Source organism: Calonectris borealis, chromosome 1 (genome assembly GCF_964195595.1).
Source record: "Calonectris borealis chromosome 1, bCalBor7.hap1.2, whole genome shotgun sequence".
Lineage (NCBI taxonomy): Eukaryota > Metazoa > Chordata > Aves > Procellariiformes > Procellariidae > Calonectris > Calonectris borealis.
In genome coordinates, this window is record NC_134312.1 from 132686172 (window position 1) to 132701852 (window position 15681).

At 38.6% G+C, this 15681-nt stretch overlaps 1 protein-coding gene across 1 annotated transcript in view; it reads right to left on the reverse strand.

Moving 5' to 3' along the window:
- CNKSR2 (connector enhancer of kinase suppressor of Ras 2) overlaps positions 1-15681 on the reverse strand; it is a 223333-nt gene that overhangs the window by 97489 nt on the left and 110163 nt on the right. Inside the window, exon 9 of the mRNA XM_075139373.1 lies at positions 3488-3634. Within this exon, the coding sequence (XP_074995474.1) occupies positions 3488-3634 (147 nt within the window). The remainder of the gene's footprint in view (positions 1-3487; positions 3635-15681) is intronic.

Consider the following 15681-nt stretch of genomic DNA (forward strand, 5'->3'; position numbering starts at 1 on the left):
TTCCTGCATACTGCCTGAACTGGAAGACTCATCTAGCACTTTCCCAACTTACAGGCATGCTTAGTATTTCTCCATTAAGTTTAGTTTTTCATGTAGCTGCAAATGGCAAACTTCATGTGCTTACATACAATTACTGACTAAACAAGCAGAATGCAATTTACCAATAATGCCTCAACATCATTCACTTTCAGCTAAAATTAAGTTTTGAAGGTTCTCAATTAAAACATCCCAATGTAAATCTCAACATAAATGTGTCTCAATTTAATTCACTGAAATATTTGCCTTCTACATTCGCTGCAACAGCTGTTAAACATATTCATTGGTAGGGTGCATACAAAAACTCAGTCTCTGCTTTTGTCTCCGCCTCCTTACATTAGGGCAAACTGCCACCTTCCCACCTCACTCACTGCAGTTTGATTAGGATGTGACACCATATTTTTCCTCTGTTCACTCCATTTGCAGAACCAAAAAACCACTGAGGCTAGTCTGCAGATCCTAATTCCCATTTTATCAGAATTTCATCCCCATATACTATTCTATAGTCTTTTGAATATTTTGCTCATATTTTGTACTTTAAGAGAATTATTACTGAGTCATAATTTCCTTATAGCTTGTGTCTGTTGAATAATACATACGGTTCAATTAACTTAGCTCTGGGATGACAGCACAGTTATAACAATCTCAATTATTTCTTGACATCCTGATATAGGAAAACAAGTTATCATAATTTCCCCTGCTTCCAAAGGCGATGGAAGAACTGCTTTTCCTTATGTTTTTTTCCTACTTGCTATCACTCTCCCCCTCTCCTCTCACACTACCTCCCAAGCTCCTATTAAAGAACAGCACCCTTATATGAATCAGGAACATAAGAAATTTCACAACAGCCATAGGGCAAATTGCAAATACAAAACATACAGCTTTTCTGAAGATTTTTTTTCAGAAATTTTTGAAGTAAATTCTGTTAAATAAACATCACTTCTTCATATTTTCAATAGCTATAAAATTACACTGCACTCTGCCTGCTTTCGCTTCTTGTTATTAATCAAACATACAGTACCAATTTCACACTTAGGCTACATTTAAACTTTAACATCAGCTGACTTTAACATCTGTTCACCTCTGATCTGCATAAATTAACAATAGAAATCTCCACATTATGCAGCTTCTGATGTTTGTCTTCACTTCACCCTGGAGCTTTTTCGACACTCAGTCTACTTAAGAAAACTCTTGTTTCTCACACTAAAATCACAAATTACAACAGACGCACATATGCACACTTCACACATAAGTGTTGAATGAGGTTCTGGCCTTTTCCTGGTGTCATGTTTGATAAATTCAGAACAATATCATCATGATACCAGAATTATACCTCTAATGTTAACGGTATCTCTTTTTGTACTCATATTAGCCTTAAAAACATTCATATTTTCTACGCTATCAGCAAAAAACCCACACCAAAACCTCCCCCCTCCAAACCTGTAAGATTACAGAAAACCTCTATCTAGGGTCAGCCTCATCTTATCTAATACAGATAATCTACATTTGAGCTAGCTGTCCAGACTCCCTTTATCATCAAATGGAGAGAAAGAGGCATACGCAGGGTCCAATTCAGCTCATCCTAAGGCAGATGAGTCTAAAATAGGCCAAGATGAATGAACCAGTAACTGTTATGCATGTCCGCTGGCCAAAGGGAGTAAAAATGAGAAACCTGAATGATATGTAGATATGTAGATATGTACATAGCAGATATCTAAAGTTAGATCAGTTGAACAACACCCTAGTATCTGTATTAAACTAAGGATGCTGAGATGTAAATCAGAGCCAAAAAAAACACACGAAAAGATGACTGGATTTTTGCTTCTGGAAGCGAGTGTGGAGTTTCAAACAGGCCCACAACTTTAGCTCATGACTGCATTCACTGTAAAAGGACCACAGGAACCCTCACGTTCCTACTGGACTTAGTTTAAATGGTGGAAATTGGTTTCTATCCAATTTCTTCCCACCCTTTTGGAGTAGCCTTTCTTGAATTAATTGCTTATTTGCTATTGTCTGCATCAATGGCCCGTGTCAGAAACTTCTGTTGTGGGGTCTTCAGTGTAATTATTCTAGTGGCAAATGATAAAGTGAAGCAAAAAGAAATATGTAGAAGAATGACCCAATTCACCCAAAGAAATACCAAACTCGCCCAAAGAGGATTTAGACTGAAAGCATTTGACCCCATTTAAAGCAATGATGTGCATTTTATCATTTGTATTTATATTCTCACTAAAGCTATGATAAAAGTGCAGCCTTCAAGTATGGACATTCATACACTCATATCATGCATACAGATTTGCAATTTTATGTTCAGACGCTAATAAGATATTTTTGGTTGAAAGCTTTTTGTCACATGTCTAGTCAGTACTTTGTATCTGAAAGACCAAGACATCTCAATCATTTAAAAACTTACTCAGTTTCAATGACAATGATGCATTTAACCATTATAAAATAATTTTTATATATATATACATATTTGAAAGAAGTTCTTCATGGCATTAGTTCTCTTAATGAATCTCTTAATATTTTAAATGGCAAAGACCAAAGCTACTGGCAGCGGCATTTCCATATCTCATTTTCCTTTTGCCTGAACTTTGCAGAGGTCTTTTCTCTCTCAAAGGTACTTAATTTTAAATTAGACTTTTTATTGTGATAATAAAAATGTCCCGAAGAATGCATTCTTTATGCAAAGAAAATAAATTTCTAAACATTGTTCTACCTGAACTGAATGAAAAAAGGGATTATTTGTCAGTTCCATCTGTTGGTTACATGCTTTCATCAGTCTGGACATAAGTTTTATTTCCTAGAATAATCCATCATAGTGACATTTTATCCTAGAGTGAAACACGAAAGCTTTAATGAAACCATTCCATGGTTTTCAGCACATTGCAGGCTTACTAAAATTAAAGGCCCAGCCGGACGTCCTGTGCTACACCTCCTTATGTCCAAGGGTTCAGACTCAAGGACAACTTGACATGAATACGACTTTATTTACATGAGGAAATTTTAATGGTCAAGTCGTTTATTGAATAAAACCACCTTATAAATTTTCCTGTAATTTTCCATGATTGATCAAACTGAGAACTCAAGATCTTTTCCTCCCCTCTTTCTTTGAGGTTATACTGCACTGAGAGCTTAACAAGAAGCCAAACTAAAATTTATCAGTTTCTGAAGTATGCTTGTTTCCCCTTGGCTAGAAAAGTTATCTGGGGCTACTTTTCTGCATTGTAAAACACTGGGTTGATTACTTCTTAACTTTGAGAAGATCTAATAACAGGTTTAATTTCAATTAAGCCTATGAGAACAAACTGCAGAGAAATCATTTCAGAAACAATTTTTCAAAATATACAAGAGTAAATCCATATGCTGCTGAGATGAAGCACAATAAAGCATCATTGAGATAATCTATAGTTAAAATGATGGTGTATGACTTATGATTAAGCTTCATTACCTGCAGAGCAAGGGGCTTCCATCTCATATTTTTCAGTAAAGCTGGTGCTGAGGTAAGCATGCTCTGAGGTCGCTTTTTCAAAGTTAAGATAACACCACTCGGATCCTCTCGTAGTGCATTCACCAAATTTTTCAACTGCCACCCCACCTGGTAACCAGTAAAATCATTACAATAAAATTGAGGTACAGTATTCAATATTTAATGTTCCCTTTTTAAATAAGATTAGTAAAATAACATAATAGGAGTGTATATATATATATATTAAAGGAGATTAACTCTAGAAATGTAAAAAATAAATTACTGCATAAAAATCACGTAAACTAAAATAATTACTATAATGCATTAAGATGGATATGCATCATTTCAGGTTTTAGAATTAATAAACTACTGTTACTCCACTGTAAATGCACAATTAAATCTCAAAGTGTTTTCAAAATTAGCTCTGGTACATAGACTTTAGAGACTAGAAGGTTAAAAAGCCCTGGCTTCTGTCCCAACAGTTCAATTCAAAACTGAGCATTTTATACTCCATGGTTACTATTTAGAGTCCACTAACCACATGTAGTCATACTATTTCTACTCCTAGCAGCTTATGCAAGCACAAACCAGTTCAGGAAAATCTTCTACTCTTCACACTGCTATAAAAACAAAATCAGAATCACAAGGCCTTTTTTTAAAATAGTACTTCTTTCATGATGATTTCAGAAACAAATACAGTAACTTAATGACAGAAACTTAATGACAGCCACTACTTGAGTATTAGCCCAAAGTAAAATTTTCCTAATTGAATTACAGCATTTTGAAATATTCTAAAATTAAGAACTTGACTAACATGGAAAGCAACAATTCTTTATTTATAAACGCAGGATAGAACTTTCTGAATCATTTACTTCGCATTTTTGAAAAAAGTACTTCAAATATTAAAACACTAAAACTCATGACAACGGCTTTCAGTCTAAATAATGCCTGATTTTAGGTACCTATCTTGAAACGCTTTAAGATATTCAATACCTGCATTTTCAAATTTGGCATTTAGAGTGGCAATACACAGAATCATACACCCCTTGAAAATCTTGGCCTGTAGACTTAGAAAGCGATTGTTTCTGTAAACTTGACAGCTTTTCTACCTTTTTCTCTCTCTCCCCCCTAAACAAATAAGTAAATTTTCTTGACGTTTAAAGGATCACAGTTACAAATATCTTCCTGCTTTCACAACTTGTACAAAAACAATGTTAAGAAGAAAATTATCCAGTTAAGAAGTGACATTCTTACTGAAAAAAAATCTGGAACTCTGAAGTGATAAGGTAACACCATTGTAAAAACGTTCCTTTATATCATGTCAATATATTTGAAAAAAATCAAATAGGCAATGTGAACAAAGAGAATGCAGATGTTCCTTATCATTGGTATAGTGCAATATGACACAAATATTTATTTTTTACCTATGTTTAAGCAACGTAATCACACGTAGGTTGTTGCTACTTATTTTTTACCTTATTCCCTATCACACCGAAACTCACTTTGTTTGCTTAATATCACTTATTCTAAAAGTTGATACTCCCATATGAGCATGCCACTTAAGCCAACACTAATGCTTACCAACAACCCTGAATCATAAGCATGGTTCAAACCTCACCATTCTTCCTCAGCTACTGTGAACCTACTTGTCCTGTTTTCACCACAGCAGAGTTCATTACATCCAGGATGCACTTCTACAGTAATATTATTGTAAACAAAGAAACAGGGTGTTGACAACATGCATCTTTATGCAATATTTTCCAGCTTCCACAGAAGATTTCCAAGCATGCTTGGAATTCTTATTTTCAGTCCAATGTACTAGGCATATGGTTATTATACTTTGAATAAAATGAAACATGTATGTAATCAACTTCAGCTCAATTCCCACATCCTGGTGAAGTCTCCATTTTGTTTCAACAGTATCTAAACCAAGTCTCTGTAAGTCCAAGCTTTGTGTCTTAATATTACCATTTTATAAAAAAATACCTTGCTATTTACAATACTGTTTTCCTACTTGGAGAGACTTCTACCACTGCTTAGAAACAATATATTCCCCATAGTTCCATAATGTCACCTTGGGCAGATGCAAGGTTTCATTTGCTACCCAAAAGAATGAATTAAAGGTCTACAGTTCATGTAAGGTATCTCTGTACGTAAGCTACTGTACACTTTAATTCCCTAATGTAACAACTGAAGACAGATTTCTGCAGAGGAATCCTTCTGCTGAATAAAGCAGCACAGGGAGCCTTGAAGAGAACATGATGTGGCCCCAGTTACGGAGTCAGGATGTAAAATTCTTGCCATTTAAGTTGGTAGGATGCTGCATGCGAAAGCTGTGCTTTAAAGCCATCTGTTTCTCACTGAAATAGCCAGAGGAATATAAATCAAATCGGGGTTTTTTTGGTTATGCTAGCAGTTTTAAAATTATTTTCAATGCACTTTCATACTTTGCAGAGATAAACTGTAACATGTATCTCAACTACGCCTTCCGTTGCAATAAATGGGAGATTATCTAGTCTATGAGAGTTAGGGGGATTAAAGAAAAAAACCACTTCAAAGCATTAAATCTGGTGTATTTAATTTAGAAGATCATGAATATAAGCAATTTAACTTAATTTTTCACAGGAAAATTCTGTGTTTACTATAAATTTCAAATGAAGTTTGTCCTTTGCTTTTACTTAGTTTCCTGACCGGAGTTTTCTGGCTGGCTCAGACAGTCCTTGGTTGCTCCTCATCTTTTGAACAGAAATTACTAAATTGGCCTAAGAGGAGCAAGTCGCATAAGAGGCTGTCAACAATAAATGCTTTTTCCCACATAGTTTAGATCCCATCAAAATTCATATTGACACAATCTAAACAGAAGCAATCTTATTTGAGCAGGTCAAGTTGGAAAGAGGAAAAGGCAGTGAATATATCTGGAACTGAAAACTGTTTTCCAGAAATCCACTTTAGTGACATGTAATCTACACTTTCTTTTAAGTGTGATTTGAATTTATTCTCTCTAATCTCTCCTCAGGATCTTCCTCTTTCTCATTACCACCACAGTTATCAATTCTCAACTTCTAATCACCAAGTTTTTGGCCAGAAGTCAAAAAAAGTCCCTACTACATCCTTTATCCTGCTCATGTAGTGCAAAAATGGACAATAATAAGAAAGTTTCATTACTGGTTTGAAAATTCAATAGATAAGTAAAAGGACTATATTAGCAGACAACTTTACTTACATTACAACAATTCGAGCAATTAATTTTTAAGTCAGTGCACTATACTGACCAGGTACCCATTTTTAAGGACCAAGCAAGTTACTGTTGCTTGCTTTAAAATAAATTTACATTGTTAAACCAAGTGTCGTTAACAAGCTGTAGTCAGGAGAGGTCTCTTTAGCGGCAGCCTAAGCCCAGTGTTGGGTTTGTTGCGTTTCGCAGCGCTTGAATCGCTGCCGGCTGCCAGTGCAGCTCATGGGCGAGTGCAGGGAGGGCCGAGGGCAGATGAGGGTAGCCCGCGGGTCAGGTGCCATGCACAGGCACAATGCAGCCAGTCTCTGGGTAATACTGGGAGCCCCGGGGGGGAAAGCCCACTGCAGGCCTGGGTGCCCGAGGGAGCACAGGGCACCTTATGGAGAGGTGGAGCTTGGAGCAGGACAGGTCACAGGGTGAGGAAGGAGAAGGAGGACTACAGGCTCAAGGAGCAGCAAGGGAAGGTGAGCATGGCATGCAAAGATAGGGGAACTAGGGGAAGAGGGAGAGGAGAGCGAGGGAGCACCACAGGAGTGCCCTGAGGGGTTGTGCTGAGTTGTTTCTGCCAAGGAGGGTAAAGCATCTTTGCTGCAGGAGTCTATTGCCAAGGTAAAGGAGGGATAGACAGGGTAGCCCACATCCACGCCACCTAAGGACCAACACCCCAAGGCCAGATGAACAGCGCTGCTGGGGGATGGCGTGAGAAGCCATCCCAAAGGGGAGGGCAATGCTCTGCACCAGGAGAACCGAGCCTGCGGGCAGGGTGCAGCATCAGCATCAGGCCGCCTCCAAATTTCTCATCTCATTCCTCCACTACATGCCCAGAGGTTGTGGCCAGGCTGGGAAGCCTCACCAGAGTGCTCCAGAGACACTCAGGGCCACCCAAGTTGCTTCAGCAGGGCAAGATGGGCACAAGGAGCCCTGCGCAGCTGCACACAGCTCTGACACATCCTCCTCATCTCCCCTGCCTCTCTCCCTCGCCTCCCACTGGCCTCTCCACCACCTGGAATATCCCAGCACTCATTACCCCAAATAGCAGAAAGCTTTAGCAGGGGGCGTTGTTAGAGGTCTGCTCCCCCAGCCACCACCTGGGAAAAGAAGATGCCCCCAAGCAAAAGATGAGACATGTTTTAAAAGACCCCAGTGTTTCTTTAGCTTGCAGCAAGCACATCTGGATGACAATATTACAACAGCCTGAAATGAAACTTTTATTTTTAATTCCTATTCTAAATTGCCAAGAACTTTAACATTTTAAACTATTAAAAAGTTGCTCTTAAAATAATGACCTTTTTTCCCAGATGAATCTATTGCTCCCTTTATGACAAGCTTGGAAAATTGGTAGTAATCTTCCCTTTCTCTGAAAGTAAGCATGACCATTCATTGAAACTTTTTTTTTTTTACACAGCTGTACCCATGACAGTATTCCCAAACGCCTGAGCTCATTCATGACTTCTGTGAGTACTGCTGTATGTACAGGAGCTCTGCAAAATATTAACATGCAGGCAGCTCAAATACAATTGGATGGACCTAAACCAAGTATTTTTAGGATGCTACAAGATCCAGTACTACAGTCTGAAAAATCCAGCACAGGTATTCCAAAGAAAGCATGAAACAGTTGCATCATTTAAAAGCAGTGTGCAAATCTAATACACACTGAAACTTCATCATCTAGAGGGTGGAATTACAGTCAAATGATAAATAGAACAAAGTCTATATTTCTACAGGCATATTCCTGTTCAAAGGGTCACCAGAGTCCCATGACAGTTAATGAGAGCTTTCTGCTTCCATGAAAAGAAAACTGCTTTTTTTTCCCCCAGTTACAGTAATTCTTTCCTGACTTGCAGATTTGTAAAAGGGAAAAGTAGTAATATCTTTACACTTCTGAAGGAAAAGTAATATCTTCCTGCTAAATATAACCTGCAAAGCCATGTGCTATTTTCTAGCTAAGCAAAATCCACTGTAGTGTTTAATTTTAAAAAGTTACTGGAATGAGGAGATAATCAAAATTCTTATTCTTTCAGTGTTGCCTGCTATAAGTGACATGCAGCCAGAGCTCTTTGACTTATCAACCATTTCAAGCTTCAAGCTTTTACTCATTTTTCAGCTAAAAAAATAGAATTTCTAGGAGGAAAGTGTATTCACCTTAAGAAATGGGTGGGTTTTTTTAAGAACTTCCATATCTATCACACCCATCTTGCATTTTGTAAATAAAAATTAGTGCATAAGAAAAAAAACCATCACTGCACTTCAAATCACTGTCTATCAAAACTAGCACGCTGTTAAGCAAGTCGGAATCTCACAAGAAACTATCTGGCATCATGCTGTTAAATTAGCAGATTGATTTCCATGGACATTGGCCAGAAATGAGGATGGTCAGCTGGCAGCCCTATGAAACAATTATGTTAGTAGCAAGCATCTCCATCCCTTCCCCCAGCTGCAGATGCCTGAAAAGGCTAAAAAATAATGGAAAGCCATAGGTCTTCCACCTCCAGAAAACATTATTGGGTGAGGAAACCACAGAACGATGTTTACAACATGGACTACCACAGAGATGAAAGCTGTATCTGTATGCAGTAGGAGAAGCAGTGTCAGGAGAGTAGCAGATGCCTTTCAGGGATTTATCCAGCTTCTTAAGCTAGCATGATAATGAACGTCCATGCTTACATAACAGATTTCTCCCAAAGAGGAGACATTAATAATATTGTGATTGCATATGCTGCAATTCTAATTAAAGAGTATCTTGGCTATATTATTTAAATAAATGCAATTTTAATCCAATGTTTAAGTCAGTTCTGTGCATCCTTAGAATGTCGCTGATCACACGGCACTGTATCGTTGTCCAAAGTCACAACAACACAGTTTGTATGTAAAGTACACTGAAGAAAATCACATCTTCCACTTGAGAAAATCCTGATGTTTCACTAAAACTTTTGCTTACTACCACCAAACTATGAAATAAGTAATTTTTATATTCATTTTTGGCTATGTAAACTAATCTCACAATTAAAGAGACTTTCCCAAGAATAAACTAAGTTAGGACTCAAATTGAGAGCTGAATACAGAAGTTACTGCCTCTCATTAAGCTGCTTTAATCACATTTACCCATCAGAAAACGTATCTGATCGAGAGCATAACTTCTGACTGATTTTATTACCTTGCTCCTTTTAGGTATTTGCACAGCTCAGTTCCACATAATTCATAATTCATGATTCAATCCACATGAGTTCCATAATTCAACAAACTTCACAAATGTTAGTACATGACTACAGAGCACCTCAGTAATGGAGACCGATCATCTATTTTATCCATGGGGGAACTGAAACCTGAATTATCCAGGGACACAGAATCAGTTCTGTATTGAAGCTTGGATACTGTTTAATAACAATGCTTACCTTTCACTTTTCACTGATACAATCAACCTTCAGTTCAGAGCTATCTCATGTTTTGCTTTTGAGTCATTGCTAGCAACATCCTAGAACAAATAAACGAGTATATTTGTTGGGAACAGCAAAGACTCCAACTTTATGGGTTTGATTATATCCTATTTTACAGATGTAAGGTCAGTGACTAGACACAATTTTTGAGGAAAAAGGGTCTCATTTCCCTATTTCAGGGTATGGCTCTAAAAAATGGGGTCAATTTCAGTTCGCTCAGTTTTGGTGTACCTCTGAAATTTGAAGCATCCCCCCTCACTTAGGTACCTGCTCTTCCCCACAGTGACTGGCTGCCTCCAGTGCGATGACTGTAAAGCATCTCTCTCTTCAACCAAGAGTACAGATAACCAGAAGAGACAAGTACTGGCAATTTGGAGGGGTTTCATCCAGCCTTCAATCCACTTGCAGAATGTGGATCTCAGCATCATTTAGCCTCAGAGGGACTAAACTCAGTCTTTCAAACCATAGAGGGGTGTTTCAAGCATCAAGATGTGCATAATTTCAGGTCAAACATCTTCCCTAAAGGCAAAGCACTGTGCTGACGGGAATACATGAGTATGAAGCCCAGTCATACAACAGGCAAGAAACCATTAGGTCCCTGCGTTGGGAGCAGGGAAATGAGGGTTCTGGTCCCAATTCCCAGTGACTACTTTTTTGTGTAATATAAATGCAATACAAGCTACACACATATTGCAGAGAACAGGGTCTGAAAGCCACATTGTGATGAGCAGGCCCTCCCCTTCTTCAGCAAGGGCAGAGACATTAAACTATTATGAATAAAGGTGCTGCCACCAGAGCCCTCACTTGGCCTCATTTTCAGGAGCTTCCAAGGAATGTAGCCCAGGTGCCTACCTCCATTTCAGCAGGGCTCCTGGCGAGGGACGGCCCTCCACTGCCTGAGAAGAGACATTTCAGCATCCCTGGCTGGCCACGGGTGAGCGCTAAAGAAACTTAAGTGCTGATAAATGTCTAAGCAGGCCCAGAGAGTTGGTGGTACAAGCTGAAGGCTCAGGCAGGATTTAGGCAGACTGGATCGCACCCCAGTTTCTCACAGATTAAGCTGCAGTATGGATGTGGGTGACCTCATCCTTCCTCAGGGGAAGGGAACAGCCAAGTTCTCCATATTTCACACGGCATAACGAACGTGCTGCTCAGGAGTGACCCTGTAGTATTAACCCACCACAGCCACATTTGCCTTATAGTAACTCATTTGTGCTGCTGTATGCCTACATCTCACAATGGGAATTTGAGGCGTGTGTGTGTGTGCATTGCATATTCTCATATTTAAATTCCCACAATGGTTGTCCTGGAATTAAAATAAGAAATATATATAAACATACATGCACACACACACATATAAATAATTTTGCTTCAGATTAAATTTACGTTATCACAACTTCATCGTTTAGAACAATTTCAGTGAGTCAGTAATTCCAACAGTCTTTGACCCCTCCTCTTTTCAATATATAAATAAAGTCCCTGAGATCCCCAGCTGCCCTACAGCTAAATAGTGATGCTATCCTTGAAACAGATGTTTCTTGAGACTGAATTCATATAGTGAAAATAAATTAACGTGTACAAAAAAATTGTAAAAAAAAATCCTTAAAGGTCACTAATAACCAAGCAAACTGGAAAAATAAAAAAAAAAGCCTTTAACTGAGCTGAAAACTTACGTAGCATCACTTAGCTAAAGGAAGGACAGGGACAGGGAGTTAAAAAAATTGTCATAATAAAGCAGTAATTATTTAGCCATGAGAGTTCTTTTCTTTTTTTGTTCCATTTTACTGCTATTAAAATAATCAGCCATAGACTATGTACAGCGTTCAAGCCACTGAGGTGTTCTAAGCCAGTACTGAGGGTTTTTTAAATAAAAATTTACATATTCAGAGTACATCTACTCAAATTAGGCATAGAATTTCCCTGCCTTAATTTTTCCTCCCTCATGACACTGCATTAATTTACTTTTCTTACTGTTTTGATCTACTTTTACAACAACTATCACCATCTTACACTTCCTCACAGTTATCTCCTAACTTCATCAGAATAAGATAATGAATCATGCAACAGAAGATCAGGCTGTAATCTGAAGAGCACAAAGCACAGAGGTATTCAAAACTATTGAATCCTAATTCCTATGTGGTCCAGGCTGCGCACAATTGTAGTATCAGCCAATTAATTTGCACAACTTTGAAGACATCTCTCCTTACCTTTCATCTCCTTTACTACAGTGTACTTCAATTTTCAGCGATCTCAGTTAAAAGGAAGATTATTAGCAGCAGAATAATTCCTGCCGTCCTTTCCAAATACACATACCTGAACTGACACTAACAGTGAACCTTTTAACCTGTTCTTATGAGAGAAAAAGTAATATAATATATTCTGTTCTATAGGCATCACACAGCTAACAATCGGAAACTCCAATTCATAGAATCATAAAATCATTTAGGTTGGAAAAGACCTCTAAGATCATCAAGTCCAACCGTTAACCTGTGTCCACCACTAAACCATGTCCCTCAGCACCACATCTACACGTCGTTTAAATACCTCCAGGGACAGTGACTCAACCACTTCTCTGGGCAGCCTGTTCCAATGCTTGACAACACTTTCGCTGAAGAAATTTTTCCTAATATCCAATCTAAACCTTCCCTGGCGCAACTTGAAGCCACTTCCTCTTGTCCTATCACTTGCTATTTGGGAGAACAGACAGACACCCACCTCGCTACAACCTCCTTTCAGGTAGTTGTAGAGCGCGATGAGGTCTCCCCTCAGCCTCCTCTTCTCCAGACTAAACAACCCCAGTTCCCTCAGCCGCTCCTCATAAGACTTGTGCTCCAGGCCCTTCACCAGCTTTGTTGCCCTTCTCTGGACACGCTCCAGCACCTCCATGTCCTTCTTGTAGTGAGGGGCCCAAAAATGAACACAGTATTCGAGGTGTGGCCTCGTCAGTTCTAATTCTACTTATTATCTGCTACCTGAGCATAAAAATTTGCTCTAATCATATATTTCACATATCAGAGACTAGGAAATTTCGAAAGAATTATTTTAACTGCAGAATTCACATTATTCTCACTATCAAGAACATATTGTTAACATTGTAATTTAAATTGCCCACAAATACAAATTGTACGAAGTCAGTCGCAACTACTATGAGAGTATGAAAATAATTTTTATCAGGAATATATGCATAAAGTGTTTGGTAACACATTGTCTTTCAGTATTTCTGGTGGAAATAATAATACCATTTACAGCATCTCTTAGATGGCTTTTTTTTTACAGAAACACTATCATACGGGAAGAAAAGAAAAACATAGAACAACTGTAAAAAATAAATTAATTAAAATGCATAGCCATCCAGTAAGTTCTGTGCAGAAAGATGAATTTAACAATCAGACCACAAGAATACTCCACAGAATACTGCAGCCATTCTTAGCAGGTACTTCCTCAGGACTACGGTTGTAAGCATAGCTTGTATAAAAATACTTAATTCGGCTACTGACTCAGTAACTCGGCTATCGCCAGTGGTGAAACTATGAAGGCCTACCAATAAGATCTACAGAAAAAGTCAACTGGTACTGCAGCAGAATTCTTACTACAATTATACTGTTTCTAACAGAAACCTTGATGCCTTCAAAGTCAGCCCAGGTGCATATTCCCAAACTGTAGTCAGTGCTGTACAGAGCAGTCTATGCCATCAGTTACAAAAGAACATATTTTTTTCCAAAGAAAAATAATGGAAGAACTCAATAGTCTGCTGAATGGTTATTCATATATGTTCTTCTAATCACATGAGTAAACTACCAGGACTCATTGGTAATAGAGTTGCCCATTCTGGGGTACAGCCAGGATAGAAAGAAATCTGTGTTTTTGAGTGAGCTGTGCGACACAGCAAATGGCGACAGCTGACCAAGACTGCAATCAGCTGGCAAAGAATATTTTTAGAAATACAGTGTACAGCCACTGAACCCACGTCCCAGTCATATGAGAGGATGAGCATCTCCCATTGCACCAATTTCTTCTATTACTTCCTCAAAGGCCTCCTATAGTAATCTGAGCCTCTTGGAGCTTGACTGTTGCACAGCTCCATCAGTAGCATACCAATACCACAGATGAGGCTTAACGTGCCCAGTATATATTCTTCAAGTACTGTAGTGCACCGTAACTGCGGCAGAGGGTCGGGATCAGGTGCTCTGGAGCACAGATCAAAGAGCACGCTGAAAGTGGATGTCGATGCTCAGGTCACAGGACCAAACCTGCCACTCATAAAGCCCGAGAGAGTAAGGAGCAATTTCTACAACCATTTGTGACTTATGAGTGACCCTGCCAGTGTTCCCTTTCCATTTTGGGGCACAGTCAACCAGGTTTAATACTGTCAGGTAAGCCAAGCAAGTTGACTTTAAAGTAAGGTAGAAGCGCTCACATAGTTAAGCTCTGTTATCATCTAGGAGACAGGTAGCTGCTGAAAGGCAGCACCGCATGGCTTTCTGCTACAACTGAACTAATTCTACTGACTGGTGACACAGGTGTGTAGTTAAGCGTGAAAATTTCATGTGGAATGAACAAAGGGAAATTATCTAAAGTTTGGCAGAAACATGAAGCAGCATGGGCTGGCCAAGCTTATGCTGCTCTATCTAACACAGATGCGACAATGAGTTGTTTGTTAGCTGATCTGTCGTGCTTAGAAGTGCATGTGGATGCCCACACTGACACAGCGTGCTATTCACACAAAAATGAACCTGTGCTCATCAAAGTGGTGTGTGTTTCACACATCAACTCTGAACAAGCCCCAGGGATCAATGGAAAACAGATGCCATGGACTATAGCATCCAGCATTCGTGCTGCAAAAATGGCAGGAGAGTCCTTGCCCATTCAAACTCCAAAGTCCAAATCCGAGTGGGGTAGTTCCCAAAGCAGAGATACTTTATCCGTGGAGCTGCTGCCAATGACCTCCATTAATTTTATTTTCCCAAATATTTACTTCATTTGAAAAATATTTGTGGAAAACTAAAATGAAATCTATCTACACACACACGTGCGCACTTTCTTAACTCCTTAAAAGACTAACTCCTACCTCCTCTTCAGAGTACCTGAGAATCCTTTCTCCCTGGAGAATATTTCTTGGAAAGCACAACATAATTCATCTACATTTCTCAAATTTGTCAAGTTGTTTCTCTTCTTCATTTATACTCATGTAAAAACATTTGCACTCACCATGGGGAAACAAAAGATCATCTTCCTTCACACATTTCATTTCTGCAATATCACACTTCCCTGACATATGGGATAGAAAATAATATATTTCTGTGTGTATTTGCACAGCTACGTAGAAAAGAGATTATAAATAACACCATATAATCTCCACACAAATTCCATGTTAAAGGGAATTGCAAATTCACAAAAAGATTTTTCTTTTTGAGAGGAGCGTGACAATTTAGTTCCTTTATCAGTATTACGCAATACTTATGGAGACTGTAAAGAAAGAATAAAGAATTAAACTGAAATTTTGAGAG